Source organism: Dicentrarchus labrax, unplaced genomic scaffold (genome assembly GCF_905237075.1).
Source record: "Dicentrarchus labrax unplaced genomic scaffold, dlabrax2021, whole genome shotgun sequence".
Lineage (NCBI taxonomy): Eukaryota > Metazoa > Chordata > Actinopteri > Moronidae > Dicentrarchus > Dicentrarchus labrax.
Genome location: NW_026136710.1, coordinates 13,299,023 through 13,312,502, shown reverse-complemented (window position 1 = coordinate 13,312,502; position 13,480 = coordinate 13,299,023). Strand labels below are relative to the sequence as shown.

The 13,480-nt window shown below is 39.9% G+C and overlaps 1 protein-coding gene across 1 annotated transcript in view; it reads left to right on the top strand.

The window, feature by feature from the left end:
* Positions 1 to 2,061: 2,061 nt before the first annotated feature.
* nnt (nicotinamide nucleotide transhydrogenase) overlaps positions 2,062 to 13,480 on the top strand; it is a 32,462-nt gene continuing 21,043 nt past the window's right edge. The window contains exons 1-10 of the mRNA XM_051412401.1: positions 2,062 to 2,146; positions 3,942 to 4,157; positions 7,474 to 7,703; positions 8,222 to 8,439; positions 8,540 to 8,627; positions 9,094 to 9,182; positions 10,426 to 10,613; positions 10,953 to 11,086; positions 11,206 to 11,397; positions 12,807 to 12,960. Coding sequence (XP_051268361.1) covers positions 4,004 to 4,157; positions 7,474 to 7,703; positions 8,222 to 8,439; positions 8,540 to 8,627; positions 9,094 to 9,182; positions 10,426 to 10,613; positions 10,953 to 11,086; positions 11,206 to 11,397; positions 12,807 to 12,960 — 1,447 coding nt within the window. The 5' untranslated portion in view covers positions 2,062 to 2,146; positions 3,942 to 4,003. The remainder of the gene's footprint in view (positions 2,147 to 3,941; positions 4,158 to 7,473; positions 7,704 to 8,221; positions 8,440 to 8,539; positions 8,628 to 9,093; positions 9,183 to 10,425; positions 10,614 to 10,952; positions 11,087 to 11,205; positions 11,398 to 12,806; positions 12,961 to 13,480) is intronic.

The window sequence follows — 13,480 nt, the reverse complement described above, 5'->3', positions numbered from 1 at the left end:
TATGTTTGAGTACGTTTTTATATCACATTAAAATAAGGTATATTAATTATTACATTTGCATTTCTTTGGGTTTATTTTCAACATGATTTGACAATTGTAAAGGGTCTTCATTATATCCTTAACATGCATGGCCTGAAAGAGGAAGAGGAGAAGGTTATTATGATAGAAAATGGATATTCAACCAATGATACCTTATAGACAAGTACATCTACTAAACACTGTTCATGTTAAGGGGCGTTACGATCAGAAGGCTTCTTCCACCTGCTTCCTGACCTAAAAATGTCTCTGTAGAATTTATAGTTTTAATGCCACTGAGGAAGAATAAGAAACGAAAGAGAAAGAGAGAATACAGGAGAAAGACATGCAAGCAAAGTCAATTAGAAAAGCTGTTTTAGGGTGAAATGCTGAAATGAAAACCAGACGTAGCAACAATGCATTCCACTCTTTGAGCCAGATAAAGAGAACCAGATGAGCAGTATATGGATGAGAGAGAGAGAGTATATATATATATATATATATATATATGTATGTATATACCGTATACAGTACATATACCGTACTGTCAGTGAATGAAGGTACGGAGCAGAGAGAATAAATTACAGAATTAAGTCAACACAGGATCTGTCTCAATAGTTTTTTATTAAGGAAGATTTACAAGGAGGTAGAAACATGTGTGTCTACAAGCACAGAAACACTGATGCAATTTGTTCCTCACAAAGCACAACATTTATAGTACATCAGCGCCGGAGGAACGAGGCAACATGCATGTGCTGTCACTGACACTTCAGCAAACACATCATGGTGTAATGGTGTGGGAGAGAATAGACTTCATGTCAGTGACCTTATACTTCACTGGTGCTTTGACTCATGGGGGTTATGAAACATCCAGAAATATGCTGCCCAAAACCTTACAATTTCAATGATAATCTACTTTAATAATAATTACTGTAACCAGTTTATCAGATACAGGAGAAATTAAATGAAAAATAAAACAAAAATGGAGGGAAATGAATACACGATACAGTGCACCCCTTAGTGAAGAAATGTGAGTATTGCGCCACATGTGTACCAGAAGGTTGATGGATGAGAATCCTTTCTACGTATGTTTGTAAACAGTTTGATTCTGTAGATCATATTTTTTCCATTTCTCATTACAAATAGGCCCGATAATGTTATTATTTAAGATATCTTGTTAGCCCACATCTGTTTATTGTGATGTTACTTTCGATTAAATGAGTTACAATATCTGAAAACACTGGATCGCTGCAGACTGAGTGAGGGCCACGTGGATGCAGTGCATGTGAAAATCTTGAATATTATATATATAGTAGTATATTTAGTATTTAGGTTAAAAGATATGAATCACATCATGGAAATGAACACACCATTGTATACCCAAATGACACCTGTTCTAAAATTGTCCCACCCATAATCACACAGCAAATAATGATCACTATCAGTATTAATAGGATGTAATAAAACAAAATAGTGAACTTGAACACATCAGACTCACAGTGATTAGAGTAATGCCCTTGTTACCAAAACAGAATATCACTCAAATGAGATTAGACTGGGTGAACCATGCTTGATTTGAAATCATAATAGATAAACCCATATTTTTAGTGCAATGGTGGATATAAAATGGTAAAAGAGCGCCCCTCAGTGGAAGTACACAGAGTTGCATCTTCAGTATGTTTCAGTTTTGGGACGCCATTTCTGATATAGCAGTAGACACGTAAATGTTGTCATTAATTTATTTATTTATCATTGCATATATATTTGTATCCAGTTATGCTCTGTTTATCTAGAAATGTACTCGTGCATACTAATCCAACAAACAGCTTTAAACATAACTCGTGCCTAAAAAGTTAAGCCTTTAACTCCTAAGTGATAATACCTAATATAATTTAAAATAAAAACGTGGAGGAGACTGTTACTAAGAAAACATAGAACTTATATAAACAATATGAATGGCTTTTGTAATGCCACTTCCAGGGCAGCACATCAAAAGTCATCGGATATCCTCTGATGATGCGAATCATATGAACCAATAATACTCCAATACCGGCCGCTTCTCCCAAACACCTTCCGGGTAGACGCACAGTTCGCCAGCCTGTGCTGCACAGAGCCGGGACTATTTGCAGAGGTCAGTGGAGTTACGTGGCTCCCCCAACCTTTTCTACTCTCACTTTTCAACATGCATTTGTTTCGGTTTGGCTTTTCTGTGCGTGTGTGTGGGCGCTTTATGAGTCATACGTCGCATTCATGCACCGACCAGATGTGTATTAAACCCGCCTGCTAAGCGCGCTGGCTAGCTGGCGTTAGCTTCCTACCAACCGCTCGATGTTTTCTTTGCAGCGAGCGGAGACAAAAAGAGAGAAGTGGTCCCCCCCCGCCTCCCTTTTTAATCTTGTTGATGTATGACTCGTAGTGAAACGACATTGAGTCTTGGCCTATATAAAAAACAACACATTTAACCCCTCAGTTGTTTACGCTTTCACTTATCACAGCTGTGATATAACGTTGTCGATTGGTCGCCATTGATTGAAACGTTGTTTTATTGGCGACATAAACGTTAGCGATGAGAGCCGTTCAGGCACACTCAGGACAAAGCAACACACGGTTGCAATTTAATGCCGTGTTCATTCTCACGATAGGTTTTTTTTTTATTTTTATATGAGCTAATGTTGCAATGGTAGTAAAATGATAATTTAATCTGTGTGATTCATATTTTAGGGCAGCAACAGTTTTTGGTGACGTGGTAGCGTCAGTTTTTTTCTGACCTGACATAAAAGCCCTGAACACATCACACTGTCTGGTCTCTAGACTATCTTCTTCTATCTTCTGCTATCTTGTGGTAACAGGTTTATAATAGGTTTAAAGATACTTTTCAGTTAATTGTCAACAGAAAGATGATAAAATAGCATTTTGTTAATTCATATTATTTGTGAAGCAAAAATGCATTCTTTGTTTTTAGTTTCTTAAATGTAAAAGTACACTGCTTTTCTTTGATTTCTGTAATAATAGGTTGAATATGTTTTGGTTTTGGAAAAAAAAAGCAACTTTAAGATTTGACATTGGACTTTTTAACAATTTTCCTTACTAAATTATTGATGACAAATCATCAACAACAAAACAATTGACATCACATAATTAACAACCTACTTTCTAAATGCTTACAGACCAGACCTGACTGTATGCTTTGATTGTGTGACATTGATTGGATGCAATGATCTATTGATTCTTTGACTCAACTATGTTAAAGTCTACAAAATAGGTCAGTTTTTCACAATGACCTATGTCTTTTTTGTATGTTTTTGTGCTAAGTTGTGTACTGGAAAATACCTTCTAGTGCTCAAGCAATAATCTAATCTAATTTAATTAAATTTTACAATTATACTAGTTTTACAATCTGTCAATTAATTATTTAGTCTTTTATAGTCATTTTACTTGATATAGAACCTGAGTGATTAATCGATTATGAAAATGATTGATGATACAGTTTCAGCTGATTTACTCATCAACACAATTGTTTTAATACATTTTTGACTAGTGTTTGACTCCTCTTCTTCGATTTGTTTCTTTACTCTGCACACACAGAGTTTATTGCCAGTCAGTTCTAGTTTAAACTCTACTACACCAGCCAAACCATCCCAGTCTATCCCAGTTCCATTATCTCCCTTTAAAGTAAACATGCTGTCCCTCAGGCTGTTTACTGCCTCAGACTCAATCAGTGGGCTGCTATTGAAAGAATTGGCTGTGGTTATCCATGATTTTATGAATGAAAAGATTTGTATGTTATAATGATAATGGTGTTTAGAAACATCGACACTCTTACTTTCCCCCTCACTTTCACATACTTTCAACCTCCTGTTAATCTTCTTTGCCCATAACCCCCTCCCCTCTCTGTCTCTTGGTGCTCTTACTCGTCTCTTCTGTAGGAGGGGTGCTGCCTGTCCTGTTGAGCTCCTCCTGGTGTGCGAGTGTCCGGTGTGTGTGCACCATGGCGAGCCTCTTGCGTGTTGTGGCGGCTAGCTGCTCGGCCCCTCTGTTCAGCGGGGTTTCCTGTGTGAAGCTGCAGAGCGGCGGTTCCATCAAATCCTCATGCCTTCGCTTTTTCAGGACCCATCAAGCTCTCGGACGCTGTGCCAGTCCAGGTAAGACACTGTACACATGCGGTGGCATATTTAATAGAATCATTTACAGGAAGCATCTAATGCTAATATAATTCAACAGTTTGTTTACAAGTGGCCAGTAAAGTGATTCGATTACAGTTTAGACAAGGCATGAAAACTTAATTTTCTGGTTTTAAAGGATCAAACTTGCAGCAGAAAGCAACACAAAGTTGTTGCAATGAAGTGTGACCAAGAGGTTTGAACATGCGTAGTAATGCAGGATCTCGCTACTGACCTTAAGCTGTAATTTTGCAAACTACACTGTGACAGAAGGCCACAATAACATATGACTCTTGTATTGTTGTCTGCATTGGTTGACAGATGCTGTTAAGTGATTGTATCTCCTTTTTGGGTTTTACTAGTTGAAGTATGTCTCTAACAGTAAATGAGAGCATAAAGGGATGGTTTCGTTCATGGATACCAGGTGGATTTTCCTCCTGTGGGAATCTAAGCTGTTATAGATACACGTTTTACTGCTGATAGCAAGATGAAAGCAAAGCCCACCTGTAGCTTCTGTGTGCGTTCTCATGTACTCGTGTGCATCAGGTGCAACATGTCAGGTGGCAACACACTCATTACATAAACCCTGCCTGAGGCTAGGTTTTCAAGAAAGTGGCACTTCTCAGCATTAGAATGGAAAGACAAGTATGCTATTCATACCATTGTCCTTTATTGCCCTTGGCAACAGAAACAAATCTGTCACTGTGATATAAATATCCTGTAGAGTAGAGCGCTACCCATTCATTCCTCCTTTTTTGTCATGCTTCTTCCTTTTTAAGGTCATTGTAATTGTTATGAAGAACCTAATCTCCTGTTTATGCAAAATAGAGACAAATGGAGGACATTCTTTAACCCCATGCTGCAGCTTTTTCTTCTAAAAATTATTCTAGAGGTCAGTGTCGCTACCTGCAGTTGCTTTCAGTCCCAAGGTCACATTTAGGATACTGCAGCCCTCAGGCATTACTCTCCATTTTCCATGCCCTCACCAGGTGGAAGGTGTGTGTGTGTGTGCGTGTGCATGTGTGTGCTTGCTGTGAAAGCCAGTACGAGCTGGTTACAGGTGCTTTGCGTCCGACTGTGCTGGGTTCATGGTTGTGCCGATGCCCCTCTGTTATGTGTAGGTGGGTGTTTTTTAAAGGGCACTCGTGACCTGGTTCATGGTGACATCCCTGCAGCTTTAGTAACAGCTGGCAGCGTCTATTCTGAATCTGGACACACAAGTGTCAGCTTACAGGGTCAACGAGTAGAACACACTACACACACTTCATATAGACGTGCTTATGGTTTTGACCTCTGGGGAGCCTATAGACGTACTGTATAGACAGAGGCAGTGTGCTGTGAGCTGCAGACAGAATGACTCTATGCAGCAATACAGTAATTCTGCTTCTTCATTAACAAGAACATATTATTTTGGTTTTGCGTGAATAATGTGACATTTTCCAGAAAGTAGCTGACACAGTGGGCTAAAGGTATTTGGGTATTAAACAGAGTACAAGTTACTATCTGAATCTGCCAATTTCACATTGTGTCAAAATGATGACACAGCACTCTTACTGGGCGTTTGAACCGAAGAGGACCGCGAGTGCGTTGGTGGGTGGGTCGTGTTGTTTCTGGTGTTAGACAGAGGAATACAGGAAGGCAGAGCTGAGTCATACAGTTTGAAGGGTTATCAGAGTCAAAAACACATCGCTCTATAATACTGTAAGGATAGTGATGTGAAAATAACTTTGAGTCTGGTTTGGGTAAATACCCATCTTGAAATTAGCCTTAGAAAAACAGTTTATTCTCCAGTTGTCATGTTATTGTCTCTACTGTGAGATTCGCAACAGCTCTTGAACTGTAAATACGTAAAGTCGCTGCTGTATTTATTAGTCATTTAGGGTTATGTTGGTGGTCGGGTGTATCTGCTGGTGTCTACTCAATTGGAACTTAATCTTAACTGCATTTGTTTCTCAGTAATCTGATAGCCATGGGATCTCCCAGCTCTCTGACTCTAATGTTTTTTATTGGTCTGTTGAGTGCTGAATGCGTCGGCAGAATCAAATGGGCAATACAGCACACATAGAGCGGTGATGACTCTTGTTTTATAGAAGTGTAATGATTAAGTAGCTAGCAACCAGTTTGTCGGCTGTCTCGTGTTGTGGACCTCTTTCATAAAACAAAAGTTGTTGTCGGACGGGTCACCACAGCAGGGTGAGAGGGAAGGCAGCCTGTCGGAGACTCTTGTGTTTATGTATAGACGAGGAGACAGCAGGAAAGAGCTGCAGTGGAATTTTCCATAGGAGCCGAAGCAACATGTGACCTGTCACTAGACCTGCTTGAGAGTGCTAGAAAAGAATAAACTGAAAATAAGAACAAGTCACTACCTCTGTCATACTTACTGTATCTCTATTTTGCTGCTTACTTCACTGTGTGTTTCTTTCTTTTTATCTTTTCTTTATCCGTTTCATTCTCCATGTCTTATTGCAGCATGTCCTTGCTGTCTGAGGTGCTGACTTTGGTGAAAATCTCACTTTGTTCTTAACTTTGGTTAAGGACCAATTACCTGCAAAACATTCCCATCAGCCTCAGCTGTACTTTGTGTTAAGTGCTAATTAGCAAAGTTTTGCATGCTAACCTGAGTACAGCCACACAGAGCCACTGACATGGCTGTAGAGTATTAGTGTTGTTAAGGACACTGACCTTGTCTGACTTCCTACAAAGGCCATTGCATATACAGTACAGTATTTATTATAAGCATAACTCTTTAGGTCTCTTTGAACCTGCAGATATATCTGTATGAAAGAGTATTTTGCTCTGTGCTGTTGTGATCTTTATATATCCTCTGTTTTAAATCATAAGCTCCGACTTTTGAAAGAGAGTAGCTGCAATAGTTGCGATGATCCATTGAATAAACAAAATGGCTGTAATGTATTGTGTGTATTGTTTGTGTGTCTTTCTATTGTTTTGGACAAGGTCAAGATGCACACATGCACAAACCCATATACACACTGTGCATTTCTCTCCTATTTGTGGTATTTATTCCTTTTGTTAAAACATGCTATGAAACCTTGTAAAATACTTTCTGAAAACCCTTTGTAACAACCAGACTGTGTCAACAATGCTTTGGTTTTATAGGCTGTTTTAAAAAGAAAAGAAAAGAAAAAGGAAAAACAAATTAAACAAGGCTGGAAACAACTGTTCATTTGCCTTGCATTAATTAGTTTGTCATTATTTAAGCATAAAACTGCATTAACTAATATAACAGCTGTTGTTTATCTCACATCTGCTGCTGTATCATTTCTCTTTGCCTCTACAGGTATTCCATACAAACAACTCACAGTCGGTGTACCCAAAGAAATCTTCCAGAATGAACGTCGTGTGGCAATTTCTCCCGCTGGCGTCCAGGCGCTCATCAAACAGGGCTTCAATGTCATTGTGGAGTCGGGAGCTGGAGAGCCTTCCAAGTTCCCAGATGAACAGTATGCCCAGGCTGGAGCGACAATTAAAGACATTAAAGATGTCTTGGCGTCTGATGTGTTGGTTAAGGTATGATTTAAGTGGGGAATGGAAGGAGGAATGGGAGGTGGATTGTTTTATAGTTCACCAAGGCCAGAGAAAGGGAGGCAGAGATGTAAATAAGGTGGCAGGATGATTGAGACAACCTTGCAAGCAGTTGAAAATACCAGATGTGTTCTATTCTGAAAGGCTTGTTAAGGTATAAGAAGAGGTAATGAGGAATAATGGAAGGAAGGTACAGGGTGGGCCAGTCAGTCAGTGTTTTAAAGATGGGAGCAGCTTTTGCTGTCTGAGGAAGATAAAGAATAACTTTGAACACGTGGGCAAGAACCAGTGTTCCCATGCCAAAACGACAATTAACTGTCAAGTATGTCTCCATTTAAAACATGTTGGTCAAGGTAGAGAAACAGAGAGAAATGATAAGTGAGGAAAATAAAAAGCAGGATGAACGAAACAACCTTTACATGTGCAGCTTTTAGTTGAATATTTATCTTTCCCTTTCTTGTTCCCCCGTCTTTATGTTTTTCAACCAATTTCTCTGCCTCCAGGTCCGCGCTCCCGTGTTTAACCCCACTCTCGGCATCCACGAGGTGGAAATGATGAAGGACGCGGCCACTTTAGTCAGCTTCGTCTATCCGGCTCAGAATCCTGAGCTGATGGATTTGCTGTCCCAGAAGAAGGCCACCGTCGTGGCTATGGACCAGGTGCCCCGAGTCACCATCGCACAGGGTTATGATGCACTGAGCTCCATGGCAAACATCGCAGGGTATGTACACACTGCCTTCAAAGTAGGGGTTGTGATTTGCCTTGTTTGGAGATGGACACTTTCCTCATCATGTCCTTTATCATGTCCTCTGTCATTTCAGGTACAAGTCAGTTGTGCTGGCCGCTAACAACTTTGGTCGCTTTTTCACTGGACAAATCACAGCAGCTGGTAAAGTGCCACCTGCAAAGGTGTGTAGTATTTATGTGTTTCTGTAGTAAGCATTTCTTTTATTGGTGAAGTATCTTAAAGGTTCAGTGTGTAACATTTAGGAGGATCTTTTGGCAGAAGTGGGATATAATAGTCATAGGTTTCCATTAGTGTATAATCACCTGAATATGGGAATTGTTAACGCAACGGATCGCCTACCATGGAGTCCGTCATATTTCCACAGTAGCCCAGACAAATCAGACACTGACTGTAGATTGACCTTTTGCGTTTTTCACAGCCACTGTAGTTTCTCCTACACACTTGACAGCCCGTTGTCATTCCCGGGTCGTCAAATACAGACTCAAGTGGTGTTCAGTTAGCTGCAGTCTGAAACCTTCCTGCCAGATGCCACTACATCTTACACACTGATCCTTTAAGTGTGAGTGTGTCTATCCCAACATGCTGAATAACTGCATTGGCCATCCCAAACTGTTTTGTGTGTACTAGGTTCTGATTATTGGAGGTGGTGTGGCTGGGTTGGCAGCAGCTGGTACTGCCAGGGCCATGGGAGCCATTGTCAGGGGATTTGATACCAGGTTTGTTTTTGATATTATACTGCATGTATGAATTTAAAAGAATGAAATGAATATTGGCTTTGAAAGATTGAATTTGAGCAGAGGGTACAGCGTTAGATTTGCTGTACATGTGCATGTATTTTTAGCTAATATAAACCCTCTCAGTTAAAAGCCTTGTTAGAAACTGATCTTGACAATCATGAAAAAGTGTTTTGGGACAATAAGTTGGAAACAACAGTATTTTAATAATTTTCTCATTATTTGATTGCTACAAACATAACAATAAACATTTGCTTTTAGTTTCACTGTTGCAGTATAAAGACCCAGTTAGAATTGTAATCTCCAGTATATCATTCCTGGGGCAACAAACTCTCCTTGATCAGTTACTTTGTCAGAACACAATAGAAGAGCAAGTGGTGTATCTTTTTACAGCATAGCCAAACAGACTTCCCTTGTTTTAATAAAGAAGTCTGTCAATAATCAGCCTTTTTCCATCATGCCATGAGCAACCAAGTTGGAGTTCATGCTGCGCACGGCATGAGTAGTTTTCCACACAACAGCAGGGCACAGTAAATTTGGTTCCCTTGCTGAGGAGTTTGAGATGTGCATCCTGTCTGCTGCAAATCTGCATCTGGCAGCTCATTCTGGCTGCACCCTCTTTTTCCATTTAGTCTCTGTAAAATGTAGAACTTATCTACTGTCAAAAAAATGCCCAAAATGTTTTGATGAACTATCGTGGTCACAAACCACAGTAATTTGTGCCGCTTGTGGCTTCTTCACAATAAAAGCCATCTTTGTTTCACTAGTTGAAAACTTTTAATGTGAAGCAGCAGCAGAAGGAAATGTTCACTTTGCATTAGCAGGAACTTAATATGGTGTAAGGAGAGTGAAAAGAAAGCACGCAGACTGTTATGAATTAGATATAATTATGCTGGGTTACATGCAAGCTTCGTTTCCTGAGAATCCCTTGTACGTGTGGTGGACTCCGCCACTAACAATGAATATTACTATATATAGCGTTGATTTCTGAATGTATGTATTGCAGCTTGTTTCTATACAGTACAGTTATCTTTTTGTATGCACTTTTCAAGGGCAAACAATATTACACCTGTAAGACCGGTGCTTGAAATGGGCCAGTACTTGCAGTACTTATCCACAATAGTACCATTACTTCTCACTCAAACACACATCACATGTAGTGCTATTCTTTCAGAGATATTTTCCTTCTGCCTGACTAACAAATCACCATTCCGACCTCTTCCAGAGCTGCAGCTTTGGAGCAGTTTAAATCTCTGGGCGCAGAGCCGCTGGAGGTGAACTTAAAGGAGTCAGGAGAGGGCCAGGGAGGCTACGCCAAGGAAATGTCAAAGGAGTTCATAGAGGAAGAGATGAAGCTGTTTGCCAAACAGTGTCAGGAGGTGGACATTGTCATCAGCACTGCTCTTATCCCTGGTATGCACAGCAGCACAGACTCGAGCACAATGTAAACACTGCATGTATGTACAAAGTGAAGGACACTGTCTTCAAAAGAAAGGACGTGAACAGTTTTCCTTTGTGCATTGAATATCTGGAATATCACAGAACGTGAGACATGTATTCTGGGCAGGTAGTCAGAGAATTTAGGACACGTCATGGAATATTGAACATTAAAAATAACCAGAACATATTTTACATCAGCTTCACATTTGTTCCATTACTCTGTTGGGTTCAGTAGTTTTTGTACATTGTATGACCATGTATCCGCAGTGAATATGTGTAATTAATGTCTTCGTTTCCATGGTCACATCGTAGGAAGGCGGGCACCCATCCTCATCACCAAATCAATGGTAGAGAGCATGAAAGATGGGTCAGTGGTGGTGGACTTGGCTGCCGAGGCTGGAGGAAACATTGAGACCACAGTACCTGGAGAGCTGTCAGTGCACAATGTCAGTACATATACTGTTCATACCTTACATACTCGCATCCATACCAAAAAGTCACTGCTTTTCCCCTTCAATTGTGTAATATCACAAAACTTCTCTGTTTTTAATTTAAATTCTTTTAGGGAGTCACCCATATCGGCTACACAGACCTGCCCAGCCGTTTGCCGACACAGTCCAGCACTCTGTACTCCAATAACATCACTAAGTTGATGCGGGCCATCAGCCCCGACAAGGAGAACTTTTACCTGGATGTCAAGGAAGCATTTGACTACGGGACCATGGACCACGTTGTCAGAGGATCTGTTGTCATGCAGGTAAGAGGTCTCATGTGGCCAGCAGCCGGACAAACGTGCATATGTGTGTACGGCTGAAGGTGAATGCAGAAAATCATTCAAATTGCCCTGCAGGTCCCAATCACGGTCACTAGATGTCACCCTAAGAACAAACTTATCTTTTCTTCTCTTGGTCTGTTTAGAGCCTCTTTAGAGCTGTCAATGACTAATGTCCCCTCAATAAACCTAAAACCTCATTCATCCATGTTTGAGTATTAACGACGAAAAATAATAAAGATACAGCCACATGCACACAGAATAAAGAAAATGGAGCAAAGATACCTTCAGTAGCTACAATATAAAATGTCATTGTGTTTTTTAAATATTATGAGCTGACTCCTTCATTCAGGTTTATTAGTGTAATCCTTATTTGTTATGGTTCTTTATCTTTTTCAGATCTTGTTCTTATATTGCAACACGTGACATTTAGTAAACTGTGACTGGTACATTTTATTCTTCAGTACTGTTTTATCACTTAATAGCATTTACATATTTCTACTATCACTTTTCAGGGTGCTTTGATTTTTTTAAGGACTTAATTAGAAGTTTGTAAAAAGTTGTTTCCCAAAAACAATAATGTCTCTAAACAAGTATTTGTTAGAGTAATCTTCAATTATAATAAACAGTGTGTGTACAAATTAATCATCTGGAGCTTATATTTGTTGTGTTCTTTGTGCCTTTAAATACCTATTATAATATTCTTGTATTGAGCAGATTTAATACAATTATCTTAGTTTGTGCAGGAATTTAAATGTAAAAGTTCATGTTTCAACTGTAAAATGTCCTGCTCAGTACAGATCTGAAGGCATTCTTCTCAAAATGTTTGAGGGTTAAAAAAAAGAAAGAATACCAGCTGATATATTGTGTGCAGTGCGGTAATGTTTATTTCTTCTATATCCATGTTTTTTCAGTAAGGTGGAACCATATTGTTATATCAGTCTTATCTTTGCTGTAATCATCATTTCATTATCATTTCATTGTAATTTGACCTGTACCGATCACAATAATGCTCTCTCATCTTATAAATGATGCAGAAAAGCTGATCTTACTTACTGTACCTACTGATCATTAGTTTGCTGACTTTGATCTTGACAGTGTGGTCTAATGTTTCACATATTCACAAACGCAACAAGAGGTCATTGTACACCATCAGGCAAGGAGATCAGGGAATAAAAGCAGAGATCAAACCAGCGCTTAATAAGTTTCACATGGTACTCTTGCTATAACTGACCCTCACCCTCATTTCCACCACTTTTGGCAATCGTTTCTCTCTTCTCTATAAGGTGTAGGTAACCAAAAGCTAACAGTTAATATGATAATTAGGAAAGATTCATTAATCCTTTTGTTTTCCTTCTCCCTTTCACATCATACCGTTCTCTTTCCCCTTTCAGAATGGAAAGAACCTGTTCCCCGCTCCTCAGCCCAACAACGTGCCTGTTGCAGCTCCTCCTAAACCCAAGTCCATCAAGGAACTGGAGAAGGAGAAGGCTTCACAAGTCTCCCCCTTCAAGGCTACACTCACCACTGCTGGCGCCTACACCGGAGGTTAGCTGTTGTGGTTGAAACTGAATGTGCATTATGCAGATTATCTTTTTACATTTTAGATTTTCTGTCTAAGTAGAGAAATCAGGAAGATGCTATAGCTGAGAAATGTGCTCATTTACAAGGTTTAACTTAGTTAATGGTCCGCATCGTGTCTTAAGGGGGGGTTGAGGTCTGCCAAAAGGTGAAGGACAGGTTAATAATCAGCTTTTCAGTCACTGCTGGAATGTGTGCAGGAGGCGAGAAGTGACACACACACAGACACCCTGTTAGTGTCAGGAAGTGTGCATTGTAAAAACAGTGTCACGCTGGGTGTGTGTTTGAAGTAGTGCCGTAGTGAGTGGTTCCCATGGTGCCACACAGCGCTCTGTATAAGTGCACCTCATGCAGTTAATGTGGTTCACACATTGTTCAGGTGTTCCAGTAGTTTCCTACTTAACACCAACACACAGCTGCCGATGTTAGCTGCTCGAGTGAGAAGTTGCTTCATGCTGGTTGCCTGCTTATTAGCGTGGCATGTAAT